The following is a 14337-nucleotide window of genomic DNA, read 5'->3' on the forward strand; positions in this document are numbered from 1 at the left end:
ACAGCCTGCGTTGTCTGGTAGACCTATAGAAATATTTAATAGCAGTAGGTCCTCCAGAAAGGGGGAAAAAAAAAGAGTCCAGGGCCAGACTTGGCTGTGCTTTTCCCTCTTTGTGACTGTGCAGCGCTGCATACATCTGAGAGCGCTATAGAAATAATTAATAGCAGTAGGTCCTCCAGAAAGGGGGAAAAAAAAGAAGAGTCCAGGGCCAGACTTGGCTGTGTTTTTCCCTCTTTGTGACTCTGTTCAACGCTGCTGCATCTGAGAGCTCTATAAAAATATTTAATAGCAGTAGGTCCTCCAGAAAGGGGGGGGGGGGGAAGAGTCCAGGGCCAGACTTGGCTGTGTTTTTCCCTCTTTGTGACTCTGTTCAACGCTGCGTACATCTGAGAGCACTATATAAATAATTAATAGCAGTAGGTCCTCCAGAAAGGGGGAAAAAAAAGAAGAGTCCAGGGCCAGACTTGGCTGTGTTTTTCCCTCTTTGTGACTGTTCAACGCTGCTGCATCTGAGAGCTCTATAAAAATATTTAATAGCAGTAGGTCCTCCAGAAAGGGGGGGAAAAAAAAGAGTCCAGGGCCAGACTTGGCTGTGTTTTTCCCTCTTTGTGACTCTGTTCAACGCTGCGTACATCTGAGAGCGCTATAGAAATAATTAATAGCAGTAGGTCCTCCAGAAAGGGGGAAAAAAAAGAGTCTAGGGCCAGACTTGGCTGTGTTTTTCCCTCTTTGTGACTCTGTTCAATGCTGCTGCATCTGAGAGCGCTATAAAAATATTTAATAGCAGTAGGTCCTCCAGAAAGGGGGGAAAAAAGAGTCCAGGGCCAGACTTGGCTGTGCTTTTCCCTCTTTGTGACTGTGCAGCGCTGCGTACATCTGAGAGCGCTATAGAAATATTTAATAGCAGTAGGTCCTCCAGAAAGGGGGGGGGGAAAAGTCTAGGGCCAGACTTGGCTGTGCCTTTCCCTCTTCTTTCATTATAGAGTGTTTGGGGCAGGTTAAGCCCAGAAGAGAAAGAAATAAAAATCCTTGTAGCACTCACTGGTTCCTGTTAAAGTGACCCATCTGCCTTTCCTTTTTTTGTTCATATCTTGCCCTGCCGTAGTGTAAGTGTGCACTGAATATCCAATAGGCTCCCACGTTACCACTCAAAAGTCTTAGTCATAGGTACTTTTCATTTTACCAACATGAGTAAAAAAAGTGTTCAGAAAACAACACTGCTCAGTTATTTCAGAAAAGAGACACCACAAACCAATGAAGGTGCAGCGTCAACTGCTGATGTGGCAATTTCAGACAAAGACATTGCAGAGGCTGGTCCATCAGGGGAAATCTTTTCAGCACACACTCTGCCAATTGATAAATCTAAGCACCGCTTATCTGGCATAAACAAACAATGGTTTAAAGATTTTGATTGGCTAATGGTCAAAGAAAATGGTATGTGGTGCTCACTGTGCACGAAATATTCAAACAAACACCTCCCAAGGAGGGAGTTACCTTGGGTAAATGTGCCATGCACAAGAATTCAAAAAGAAAGCTTGCTGGACCATGAAAAAAGTAAGTCTTCTTCTGCCCTTTAAGATCTGTATCTATGTTAAATAACTTACAGAGAGATGCCTTTGTGGGAGCTTTAAGATTCATGTATTGGTTGGCAAAAAATGAGTTGCCACATACAACGTTGTTTGAAAAGCTGTTGGAACACTGTAAAGAAATGGGTTGTTCCTTTTTACAACATCTCAATGTTGGTAAAAATGCCCATTACACCTCAGAAAGAATAATGCAAGAGCTGCTGGATGTCTTAGCATCAAAAATAAAATCTAACATATTGAAAAATATGCACGCTGAAAATTTTTTCAGTATTCTATGTGATGAAACCACAGACATCTCAGTTGTAAAACAATTAATTATTTACATTAAATATGTTTTCCAGGTCACTGAACAGGTCAAAATTAGTTATGTATCAACCCGCAATATGAGTGATGGCAAAGCAGAGACTATAACCAACACACTGAGTGAGACTATGGACATACTAGGCTTGAAAACTGCTAATCTGGTTGGACTAGGGTCAGATGGAGCAGCTGTTATGATTGGGAAACAGAAAGGTGTGGCAAAACTGCTTAAAGATAAAACATCTGGACTCTTGGTCAACTGCCACTGTGTAAACCATCGATTGGCCCTTGCAAGTGCCCAAGCAGCAGCTGCCATACCTTATTTAACAAAACTGAATGACATTTTAAGGCAGCTGTTCTATTTCTTCCAAAATTCTTCAGTTAGGATGGCTGGTTTAACAGAAATGCAAAATATTCTGAACATTCCCCAGATTAAGCTTAAAATGGCCAGTGACACTAGATGGCTGTCTCATGCCTCTGCAGTACAGTCACTACGACAGTGCATGATGAGTGTCATAGCTGCGCTGGAAAGAGAGGCCACTGAACGAAATGACATCACAGCTGAAGGATTAAGCAGATGTATTAAAACGTACAATTTTGTTTCCTCTCTGATGATGCTTTCAGATGTATTACCTTTGTTGTCCAACTTATCTAAGGCTTGGCAAAGGCAAGATGTCAATCTTACCGAAATTGAGCCAATTTTGCTCGCCACAAAATTGTCCATCATGCAGTTGAAAGACACTCCTGGGAGATATTTTCAAAGCCTTCATCTTTGTCTGGCAGAAGAATGGTCAGATCTCCGCATTGTCTATACACAGAGTGATGTAATGGCATTCAAAATTGCAATATATGATAAATACCTAGAAACAGTTGTCAAGCACCTAGATGCAAGATTCCCTGACATGCCAATTATTTCCAGCTTTTCAAAAGTTTTCAATGCAGAAACTCACGATTCAAGTGAGTCTGCTGAAATTCTTTTTGCTCATTACTCCAAAAATGGTAGCCCTCCAATTTTAAAATATGAAAGTAGCAGGCAAGTATGGACAGTTGCATCAAAAATGATCAGAAGTCAATCATACAAAGACTTCAGTCCAAAACAAATTTTATTAAAAATGGCAATGACATCAGAGCTCAAAGAGTCGTTTCCAAATTTAGCCAAACTAGCTCATATTGGGCTAGTGATCCCACTGAGCACAGCTGAATGTGAAAGGGGGTTTTCTGCCCTTAAAAGGATCAAGTCATGCTTGAGAAATCGCATGAACCAAAGCACACTAAATAATCTCAAGCTGATCTCCTTGGAGGGCCCAGATTCTGAGGACTTTGATTATGGGAAAGCTGCAGACAACTGGGCCTCTAGGAAAAAAAGAAGAATAAATATTTAACTGAAGACACCTTCTGCATATGCAAGTTGGCTTTGAAGGTAAAATTATGTCCTTACCTGATAATTTTCTTTCCTTTAGTCACAACAGATGAATCCAGAGACTAGTGGGATGTATCAAAGCAGTCCAAACATAGGGAGGGAAATAAAGAAGCGAATGGGAAATCCCTCGCCCCCAAATCCTGCCCTGTAGCACGCATCCAAGGAGATTCTACATTCCAGAGAGTATGTTACCCACAATCATACAGAGGCTACCCTCCCTAGCCTATGTGAACAGGAGCCATTCTTGCCTGAGAGCACCATGCTGTGGAAAACACAGCTACATCCCACGAATAGAATGAGTGCAAAGCAGCCTCCCATCATAACCGACAGGCCCCAAATATCCTCCTGTGGAATGGAACCATCGTGCCTGGCAATGGTCCTTAGCTTATGTCAAAACCCATGAGCACCACCGCAGACCAGACCTTTTTCTCGCAAGGGTCTAGGGCATCAAGCCTGGAAACGGGATAAGGGAAGACTCCTCCTCTAACTGAAGGCCTCTGAAGCACAAATCTATAGGGCTCCCTCAGGAGGCAAACTGTTGACCAAAGTCAAGAAGAATGCCAGAGGAGAGGCAATACAACAAAACTGTACCTGGGCCCCGAAGTCACAAGTGCCTTTCCCAGAGCCCACAAATAGATACAGTAACAACATTAGACACTGCGATATCTGATCCAACTTTTAGCCCACTCCTCCACATGAATGACCCAGAAGGAGTGGAAAGAAAAAAAAACTCTGATCCAGAGAGAAAGAGCTGCAGCTAGTCCACAACTAGCCTAGCCCCAGCTGTCAGCTGGCCGGGATTAAACAAGGTACACTAGGCTGCCAGTGAAATGGCGCCCCAACCAAGGCCAACCTCAGCTAGGGCCTGTTGAATAATGAGGGCAAAGGAATCACTGCCGGAGGCGGTATCCCTCCTCCAAGAGAAGAAAGATTGACAGCAGTGGCACCGGCAACTGCAGTGACACCCCCTCCTCTTTCGTGGCGGGAGGGAAGGGCCTTGGCTGACTGCCCTATGGGCCTGTTGCTGCCCCCGCGCGACTACAGCTGAAGCAGCCTCGGCTATCCTACGTGACAAAGTAGTAAAAAAAACTCCTCCCACCGGCGCCTCTCCAAAGAGAATGGCAACTTCTGTAGCCCCGCGCCCACAGAACAAGTGAGCTTATGGAACTTAGGTAGGCAGGTTCTTCAAAGGGGAGGGGGGAAGGGACCTGAGAGCCAGGTGTTGCCCCCCCCCCCAAATGGCACTGTACAGCTCCCATCCCGCAGCTCAACTGAGGCCTGAGCCGCAGGAACATTTCTCCTCCACTGAGGCCTAATGCCACAGGAACATTTCTCCTCTGAGGCCTAAGCCACAGAAATATCTTTCGAAATCCACCGTAGAATCCAGGAACTGTGAGGAACCCCTGTGGTCCAGAAGGCACCACATCTAGTAGAGTAAGGGACCTGGGAGGTTTCCAGGTGTTACCTTGAAGAGGGTGAGGTAGGGACGCTGTGAGGGCCCAGGTGTACCTCCAAAGCTGAAACCTGATGGATGTAATCCTACTAGTTTCTGGATTCATCTGCTGTTGATGACGAGGAATATTTTTTCTTCATTAGGTTTCCCATATTTTTTTTCCATTGTTTTCACTTTTCTTCCTGAAAGCGACAATACTTGTGGTGTTTGGTTTATGTCATAACAATTGTTATTAAAAATTTTTGTTAGGATTGCAGGATCCTAAATTGGATACTTTTTAAATTTAATAAAAATATTCTGGCACAAGTGTTGAACCTTAAAAAAGGTTGGAAAATAATTAATGATAATTAACTAATAAAAATAGTACACATTTAATTTTCCCCACCACCAATTTTCCCCGTCCCACCCCACCCGGCTACTTTTTCATGCCACCCGGCTGGAAAAAATTTCTGGGGAGAACACTGACAATCCAACCATGAACCTCTTACTAATATTACTACTCTACATGCTAAGTATTAGCATCAAAGAGATTCACACTCTCTACCCTCAACTACAATTTACCCACTTCCCCGCTTTATCGACCATGCACATCTCCATTCCACATGAAGACAATACATATAACACAATACATATAACACAATTTCACAAACACAAGAACACATCAACGCACCCACAAAAAAAGAACAAGGGTAGTAAAACCCATAAGAACCATTACCCATACCAATCCCATCACATCTGCTACTATCCCCTGTGCTCATCTTAACACTAGATCAGTCAGGAACAAGGCCTTTATAATCAAAGATTGGATCATCAGCAAACAAATAGCCTGCCTCTTTCTAACTGAAACTTGGCTACTGTCTGAAGATGACCCAATAATTACCGATCTCCTTCCTGACAATTTCAAAATCCTTACACTAAACCGTGAGGGAAAAAAAGGAGGAGGATTAGCAATTCTTCTCAAAGAAGGATTCGAGTTTGAACTTATGGACTCCAAAACATCCAACCAACTAGAAATCCTAGCCTGTAAAATCAGTAACATCCACTTAGAAGATTCCCTCTCATGCATATTATTCTACGTCTCACCGAAAAGTTGGTCAAAAGCCAAAGAGGACTTTTGCGAATTCGTCCTACACAACTCTCTTAGTTCCTCCTACAATATTATCGCAGGAGACATAAACATACATCTCGATGAAGAGGACAACAAAGACACAAAAGAATTCAAAAACTTCCTATCCCTACTTAACTACAACCTCCCTCCCTCCGCACAAACTCACGAAAAAGGCCACCATCTAGACGTAGTAGCCTTGTCCACAAAAGAACTCCCAGACCTCACCATCTCATTACCAGGAGGCACCTGGTGCCACGACATCTGGTCCGATCACTTCACTTTCTACTTCAAGCTAATCTGGTTCCAACGAAAACAAATTACCCAACCAAAAATAAAAAAAGAACATCTCACGAGAGGCCACATCAACCCAGATAACTACTGGGCGCAATATAAACTACAAGCAGAGGTAAAGGAAGTAGCTGATTTTTGGGATCACTGGACCACTACCAGCACCTGCATTTTAGACAACATTGCACCTAAACATACCAGTAAAAGTAATGCAAATAAATATAACAAATGGTTCGACATCGATCTTCTACAAATGAAAGTTAGCCAGACGTCTAGAAAGAAAATGGAAAAAAACAGAATTATCAGACCGTAACAATTGGAGAGCCAATATAAAAACCTACAAACAACTAATAAAAGATAAACGCAAAGCATTTTACTCAAACAAAATCAATTCATCCTGCAACAGCTCACGAGGAGTTAATACAAAAGAGCTGTTCAATCTGGTTACTAACCTATTTGACACCACCCGCTACACTCTACCCACACACAACTTTAAATTACCTTCGGCGAACGACCTAGTCCTGCACTTTGACTCAAAAATTAAAAAACTAAGAAACAATTGCCCAACAGAAGAACCTAATGAACACCCATATAGCTAACACACAAGGAAATGAAACCCCTGCAGACATGTTCTGGGATTCATTTCAAGACATAGATTGGAATAACTATACCAAATTATACAACAAATACTCCAAATCCTGGACTCATGTCCCCCGGAAATCATGAAAGCGGCACCACTTGAATTTAAACTATCTCTACTGCACTACTTAGCCCATAACCTGAAAAACGGAAAATTCCTCACCAACAAAGGCCACATAATAATAACCCCTATCCTAAAAAATAGCAAAGAATCGTCAGCCCTAGTTTCCAACTACAGACCAATTGCTTCCATATCACTCTTTGTAAAGATCATGGAGGGGCTGGTACACTCCCAATTAATGGAATATCTAGACCAGTTCTCACTCCTTCATGAGACTCAATCCGGCTTTAGACCGCTTTTCAGCACAGAAACGGTAATTGCGGCCATCTTAGATTACTTGCACATATTTTTAAGCAAAGGCCTCAGTGCCCTGATCATGCAATTCGACATGAGCTCTGCCTTTGACCTTGTAGACCATGCGAATTTGCTACAGTGTCTAGACGCTATTGGCATCAGAGGCGAAGTGCTAAACTGGTTTCATGGTTTCCTTTCGTCCCAAACCTATCAGGTTCACTTCAACAATGATCTCTCCAACACCTGGAGCAACCCAACCGGTGTTCCACAAGGGTCCCCACTATCCCCTCTGCTTTTCAATATTTACATGACCTCACTGAGCGTTCAATTAACCCAGCTGGGGATAAAATTATTCAGTTACGCTGATGACTTCACAATTATTATCCCATTTGCCAACTCCATCTCGGAAACAATTCTAAAAGCATCAGAAGCCATAAACTTGATGGAACATTGGATGACAGACTTCAAACTCAAGCTCAATACTGAGAAGACAAAATTCTTTGTCGCTTCACCGCGCTCTCTTGACACCAAAACCCCACTAGACATCAACAAACATAACTACCCCATACAGCCCACCATTAAAATACTGGGTGTAACTCTGGACCAATGCCTCACCATGAAAGATCAGGTGGACTCCCTAATCAAAAAGAGTTTTTTCACCCTCTGGAAACTTAAATCCGTTAAAGCATACTTTGATAACTCTGCCTTCAGAATCTTGGTACAATCCCTCGTATTAAGTCAACTCGACTACTGTAACATCGCCTACTTAGCAATCCCCCAAAAGAATATGCGACGATTACAACTAATGCAAAACACTGTGGTCAGACTAATCTTCGGTCTAAAGAAGTTCGATCACGTGACACCATACTTCAAACAGCTACACTGGCTGCCGATGGAAGCTCGTGTAAAGTTTAAGTTCGCCTGCCTCTGTTTTAAAGTTTTCTACGGTCTAACCCCTAAATACATCACTGACCTATTCTCCTTCTCAGCCAACAAACACACTCGCACTTCGTTTCTCCCCCGGTTAGAGGATGCAAACTAAAAAACTCCATGAGCATCTTCTCTCACATCAGGCTGCTCTATGGGGTAAAGACCTAGAACAACTCCTATTGCCCACCACTTATGAGGTATTCAGGAAACGCCTCAAAACTCACCTATTCCTGAAATACCTAGACAGCTGACCCACTTCCCTCCTATCCTCTCTTGCCCTTTCTCCCCATTGTTCCCACATCCCTTAAGTTAACTCAACTTGTACGTCAACTCAACTTGTACTCCACTAATCTTCTGTAAACCGCATAGAACTTAACGGTATTGCGGTATATAAACTGTTATTATTATTATTAAATGATTAGAAGAGTTTTTCCCTTTTCAGGCTTAATTTTTGCTGGTTATAAAGTATATACTTTGTTCCTGTAAAGGGGAATTACTGTTTTTTGTTTTTCCTGTATTAAAAATGTTAATGTGGGCTAGATGGAAATAGTTTATGATGCAATGACTTTTTTCTGATTCTATTAAGGTTGAAAAATTCAATTCCTTACTGTTCTGGATGCTGAACTGTTGTAAAAGTATAAATTAAAAATATATAAAAAAGAAAATGGTTATAGCAAGAAATCACACTTTTTTTTAAATTGACCTCCAGGTTATCTGGAATGATTCTGATGGCAGAACAAGATTACAGGCTTTCGATGTCACCAGAGAGGAGTTCTGAGTCTTCCCATAAGGAATAAGAAAGTAGGAATGAGTCCTACAAATAGACATGACTGTACTACATTATAAGGACCTAATATACTATCAGTAAGAGAGATAAAAAAAATGTAACTTAGAAGTAGTTTAGAGGTCACAACTCGATAGAAAACTGGATTTGGTACCTTGTAGCCCCAAAAAGCACAGTTACTTACCATAACAGGTGTTATCCAGGGACAGCAGGCAGATATTCTCACAAGTGGGTGATGTCATCCACAGATCCCCGATGCAGACAGCTGCAAAGCAATTTTTCTTGAAGAACTGTAGAAAGTTTGCGATTGACCGCACCAAGCATGCACGACTGCCTTCTTGCCCGAAGTGGGGCATGCATCTCCTCAGTTTAGATAGCTAGCTAAGAAGCCAACCAGGGAAGGTGGGTGGGTTGTGAGAATATTTGCCTGCTGTCCCTGGATGACACCTGTTACGGTAAGTAACTGTGCTTTATTCCAGGACACGCAGGCAGCATATTCTCTCATGTGGGTGAACTCCAAGCTAACCAGAATGGGATGGTGGGAGTGTTGGCCTTTTAGAAAAATAAATTTTGTAATACTGACTGGGCGAAAAGCCTATCCTGTCTGGACAAAAGTGCCAGACAATAACGAGAGGTGAAGGTATGAACCGAGGAGAAAAATAGCAGCTTTGCATATTACATTGATCGGGTTAGAGTGAAAAAAAAAATACAGAAGCTGCCAAACTCGAATTTTTGGAGGACTGTGACTCGACTCTAGTTGCAGCCCAGCGTGAGTATAACAGAAGAAGATATATGCAGCCAACTTGTTGAATATTAATCTCCTGGAAACAGGATGCCCCAACTTGTTATGGTCAGAAAAGACAAAAAGATGGTATAGTCTTCTGCAAATAAGTAGCTAATGCTCATTTGAAGTCTAGAGTATGAATGGTTCTCCTAGATAAAAATAAGATTTGTAAAGATTACTGGTAGCACAATCGATTGATTGGGATAAAATTCAGAGACAATCCATGATAAGAAGTGTGGAGTCAGTGACAACCATAGATAAAAACAAAGTTGTCGTGGAGGAACACTAAATAGTATATCCACTAGTAATGACTCCCTTCCCTCCTTCCTTTTTTTCCTTCTCCCTTCCCTCCTCCCTCTATCCAACATTAACTCTCTTCCCATCCCTTTCCCTCCTCCACTCCCAGCAGCATCTCTCCTTCTTCTCCCTTCCCTCTATTCAACATTAACTCTCTTCTCTTCTCTTCCCATCCCTTTCCCTCCTCCCCTCCCAGCAGCATCTCTCCTTCTAACTCTCTCCAAGTCCAGTAACAGCTGTCCCTTTATCTAGCAGCTTCCCTGCCTCCTACAGTGGCTGTCTCCCCTTCCAGCAGCTCTCAGTACTTGCCTGCAGGAAGTTGCCGGTAAATCACTGCCATGGCAAGTAGGAGAGCTGGTGGGAGGGGAGGAAGTCACTGTGAAGGCTCCCCAGGATCTTGCTCGCACACGCTGACCATCTCTCTCCACCTGCACCTGTATCTGCAGCTCTCTCCATTCTACGTGTAACTTCCCCGCGGCCCTCTTCAGCAACTCGGCAGGGGCGGCGATCAAATCAGGCTGCCGACGTCGGGACCTTCACTCTCTGAGTCCCGCCTATTTTGTTTCAACTTCCTGTTTCCGAACAGGCGAGACTCAGAGAGGGAAGGCCCCGACGTCGGCAGCCTGTCTTAATCGCCTGAGGCTGGGAGGAACATTAGTGAGCAGGAACCACAGTCGGCAGGAAATTTAACTGCCGACTTGATCTTGCCGGCCCTGCGCAGACCGGCAGAAATTTTCTGTGGACCGGCACCGGTCTGCGGACCGATGGTTGAAGAACTGTGATCTAGAACAATTGCTTACGTCTACTACTTATGGGGAATCCAGGAAACGCCTAAAAACATATCTGTTCCTGAAATATCTAGGCAGCCTCCCCATATAACTCTTTCTCCTCAATAACTGATCCCTTGAACTGTTAATCACTAGCCTCCACCATGTTAAGTTCAATCTATTTGTACCATTGAAGGAGTCTGGGACTGGTTTTCGTAAGTGTTGAACTAAGTTTTCTCTTTAATTAAATGCTGAATTATGTTTAGCTGCAGACCTAACTTATCTCATGTTCTTGCCTGCCTGTACTGGGTGTTAGCTTGGACATTCTAACTTCATATGGCTATCTCAGCATAAACGACATGTAACAGAAAGACTGCAGGGCTTAGATAAGTGACCTGCTAATGACCTGCTAGTGTGAGCTTAGCACCAATGATTGTTAAGAAAAGTAACACGTGAAAAGTTTTTTCTAGAATTCAGTTGTATAGCCAGAAGAATGTATAAATATCTCTGTAACGTCCTGTTTTCGGGACTTCTGAAGCCAGCTTGGAGCTCAGGAGTCACATATGAATGTTAATAAAACCTGTTGCTTTCTTCAAGTCTCTAAGTTTTGTGGCTTCCCAAAGTGACCTTTCATCTGGCGCACGAACAGGGACTTGAAGGTCTTTTGACCACCGGCTACTCGATTGGTCACTTGTGTCTGGTCTGAGAACCAACCTGTCTGCTAAGCCGGCTTAATTCCTCTTGGAATTTGTAGACCTCATGGCTCTGGCCGGCTCAACTGATTAATCAAGTCCTGTGATAAAGTGCAGCTATCTGTCTGGGATTGGCCACCAAACTGGTAAGTGGAGGAATTGATCATTCCTCTCCTGTTTCTCTTCCGTTGCTCTAGTAAATGGCTTGATCCATCATTGAAACAGCGGGAAGAGATTCTAGGAATTGTGTCTGTCTGTTTGGTAAACGAAACTGAATCTGTAGACAATAGATGTAAGCTGTTTGCAGGAGTCAGGGAATTGGTTAGAACTGGCTATATTTCTATTGTGCTGTATTTGTAAAGGAAGATGGAGGAGGGGTAATAAATATCTGTTGGATTTTGCCTGTTAGGTTCGTTAATGACTGGCGCTGCTAGGTTTCATGAAAGAAAAGATCACTTAATTTGAAGAGAGAGACAGGAAGTGCTTTAAGAAGGAGACGAGAGTGGTGCTTTAAGTATTTAAGGAACCAGAATTTGAAATGAGGTGGAAGTGAATGAGTTAAAGGACGTCTGAACAGCTGGACGGTTTATTTGTTTCTAGCTGCTCAGAGCAGGCAGTTGAATCAAGAATATACACGTATGTTTAAAGTATTTTAGAGAAAGTATGTGCATGAATTCTGACCTGATTAAAAGGGCTCATGTATCTGGAATCAGCAGATGTAGGTAGGATTATAAGGGTCAATGCAGTTGAGCAGCCCAATAGGGACGAACGAATCTTTTGTGTAGGAAAAATTTTATTCCAACCGAGATACCACGCTTATAAGATATATTCTCTCTCCTCTGTGAAATTCTGAAGGGAGGGGTAGTAAGTCTCTATTGAGACGCATGTTGATTATAAAAAACAACAAAAAAAAAGGTTTAAAGTTGTGTGTATGGATTATCTTTTGTGAGTACAGTAAAACCTTGGTTTGCAAGCATAATTTGTTCCAGAAGCATGCTTATAGTCCAGGGCACTTGTGTATCAAGGTGAGTTTCCCCATAGGAAATAATGGAAACTCAGACGATTTGTTCCACAACCCAAAACTATAATACAAAAATATACATATTTGTATTGCAAGCCCTTGTTCGTTTGGAACAGTCCCTGCACTCCTGCAGCGTCATAGAGAGAGGAACCATTGGCTCAGTTGTGATAATGTGATGCTTGTATACTGTATGTACTTGTATTGCAAGACATTACTGGTATAGGAAGTTAAAATCTAATCAAATGTTTTGCTTGTCTTGTAGAACACTTGCAAACCAAGTTATTTGCAACCCAAAGTTTTACTGTATATTCCAATCTTTGTTTTGTATTTCTTTTTATAAATCATGTAAGCTTAGTATAAGAATGTAATTTTTAGGAATACTTTTGTATGGAAGTAAATATTTTTGCCAGTCAGATGATAGTGAAGGGACTGCCGCTTTAGAGAGCGCTTGTGTCAAACTACCCTGCTTAGTGGGTGGACCCAAAGCTGAATTTTACTTAATTTTTACAAGTCAGCTCTTTGGGGTAGGAACCTGATACAGAATAGGGATTGAGAACAATTCTTATGTGCTAGTAGTTTAGATAGTGGATCTGCCTTTTAAATCTTCTTGTGGCCATATTTACACTGATTTCAAGTATGCCTTCCTCGTGCCACCTACCTTGGGTTTCATATTTTCCAGGGTACTTGGTCCCTTCCTCACACCCAGGTCCAGGCCGTCTGTAGTCTCCCTGTCCCTGATAACCGCAAGGCTCTGGATCCCTGATTTCTCTACCATTGCCCGCCTTCTGTATGATTCTATCAAAGGCACGGATTCAGCCCCTTTTCTCTGGACCCAACTCCAAGATCGGGCTATCCGCTGCCTCCAAAAACTTCTGACTCGGGCTCCTGCCCTTGGCCTTCCTGACCCCTCCAAACCTTTCCAGATAAATCTGGTATCGCAGCCAGAGTCCTTACCCAGTTCCTTGGTTCCTGGCGTAGGCCCACTGCCTATCTCTCTCGACAATTGGATCCCGTTGCTGCCGGGTGGCCTCTCTGCCTTTGGCAATTGCTGCCGTCTCAGATCTTTTACAGCACGCTAACAAACTCACTTTTGGCCAGCTTATTGACCTCTTTGTTCCACACTGTGTAACCTTTCTTCTAGAACATAAAGGCTCCCTATGGCTCACGAACGAGCGCCTCCTTAAATACAAAGCCCTTCTTTGTGAAAACCCTCAGGTCTCTCTTGTTGTTTCTTCTCTCTTTGACCCCTCCACTCTCCTTCCCGTCTCCTCCCAGCCGGTCATGCACAACTTCCTTGACACCGTTGATTGTTTATTCTTCCCATCCTGGTCTCACTGATATCTCACTCCGGGACCTTGATCTCACTCTTTTCACAGATGGCAGTTCGTCTGTCATCCCTTCTGATGCCCGTATCGCTGGTTATGCAGTAATCTCTGCCACTTTCCCTTTACTCATGGACCCTCTGCCCTCTGGCACTTCCGCCCAAGAAGCTGAGCTATATACCCTCCCTTCTGCCCTGTGCCACTCTGCCTCTCAGTCTTGCAACATATTCACTTACTCCAAATATGCTTTCCTTACCTTGCATTCCCATAGGGCCATCTGGAAACATCAAGGTTTCGTTACAGCCTCCGGCCGCCTGATCCATCATGCTCCCCTCATTCTTGACCTCCTCGAGGCTGTCAAATTGCCCTTCCATATTGCGGTTATGCACTGTCGAGCCCACCATCGTGTCACTGATCTCATCTCCTGTGGCAATGCCCTTGCTGACCGTACAGCCCGAGCTGCCAGCCTCTGCCCCCTCCTTCGGCTCCTCTGTACACAAATCATTCCTTTTCTGGATACCCTTATACCCCAGTACACTTCTCAGGAACAGACTTGGGTCCACATTCTTTCGGGCCAGTCTGTCCTGAAAG

General features: G+C 43.3%; 1 protein-coding gene across 4 annotated transcripts in view; it reads left to right on the plus strand.

The window, feature by feature from the left end:
* Window positions 1-14337, plus strand: part of DZIP1 (DAZ interacting zinc finger protein 1) — a 585021-nt gene that overhangs the window by 212715 nt on the left and 357969 nt on the right. The window contains exon 8 of one of the 4 annotated variants that reach the window (XM_033947543.1): window positions 1928-6789. The exons of the other annotated variants lie outside the window; for them this stretch is intronic. Within the exon in view, the coding sequence (XP_033803434.1) occupies window positions 1928-3268 (1341 nt within the window). The 3' untranslated portion in view covers window positions 3269-6789. Of the gene's footprint in view, window positions 1-1927; window positions 6790-14337 lie in introns of those variants that run through there. 4 annotated transcript variants of the gene reach the window in all.

This window comes from Geotrypetes seraphini, chromosome 6 (genome assembly GCF_902459505.1).
Source record: "Geotrypetes seraphini chromosome 6, aGeoSer1.1, whole genome shotgun sequence".
NCBI classification, from domain to species: Eukaryota; Metazoa; Chordata; class Amphibia; order Gymnophiona; family Dermophiidae; genus Geotrypetes; species Geotrypetes seraphini.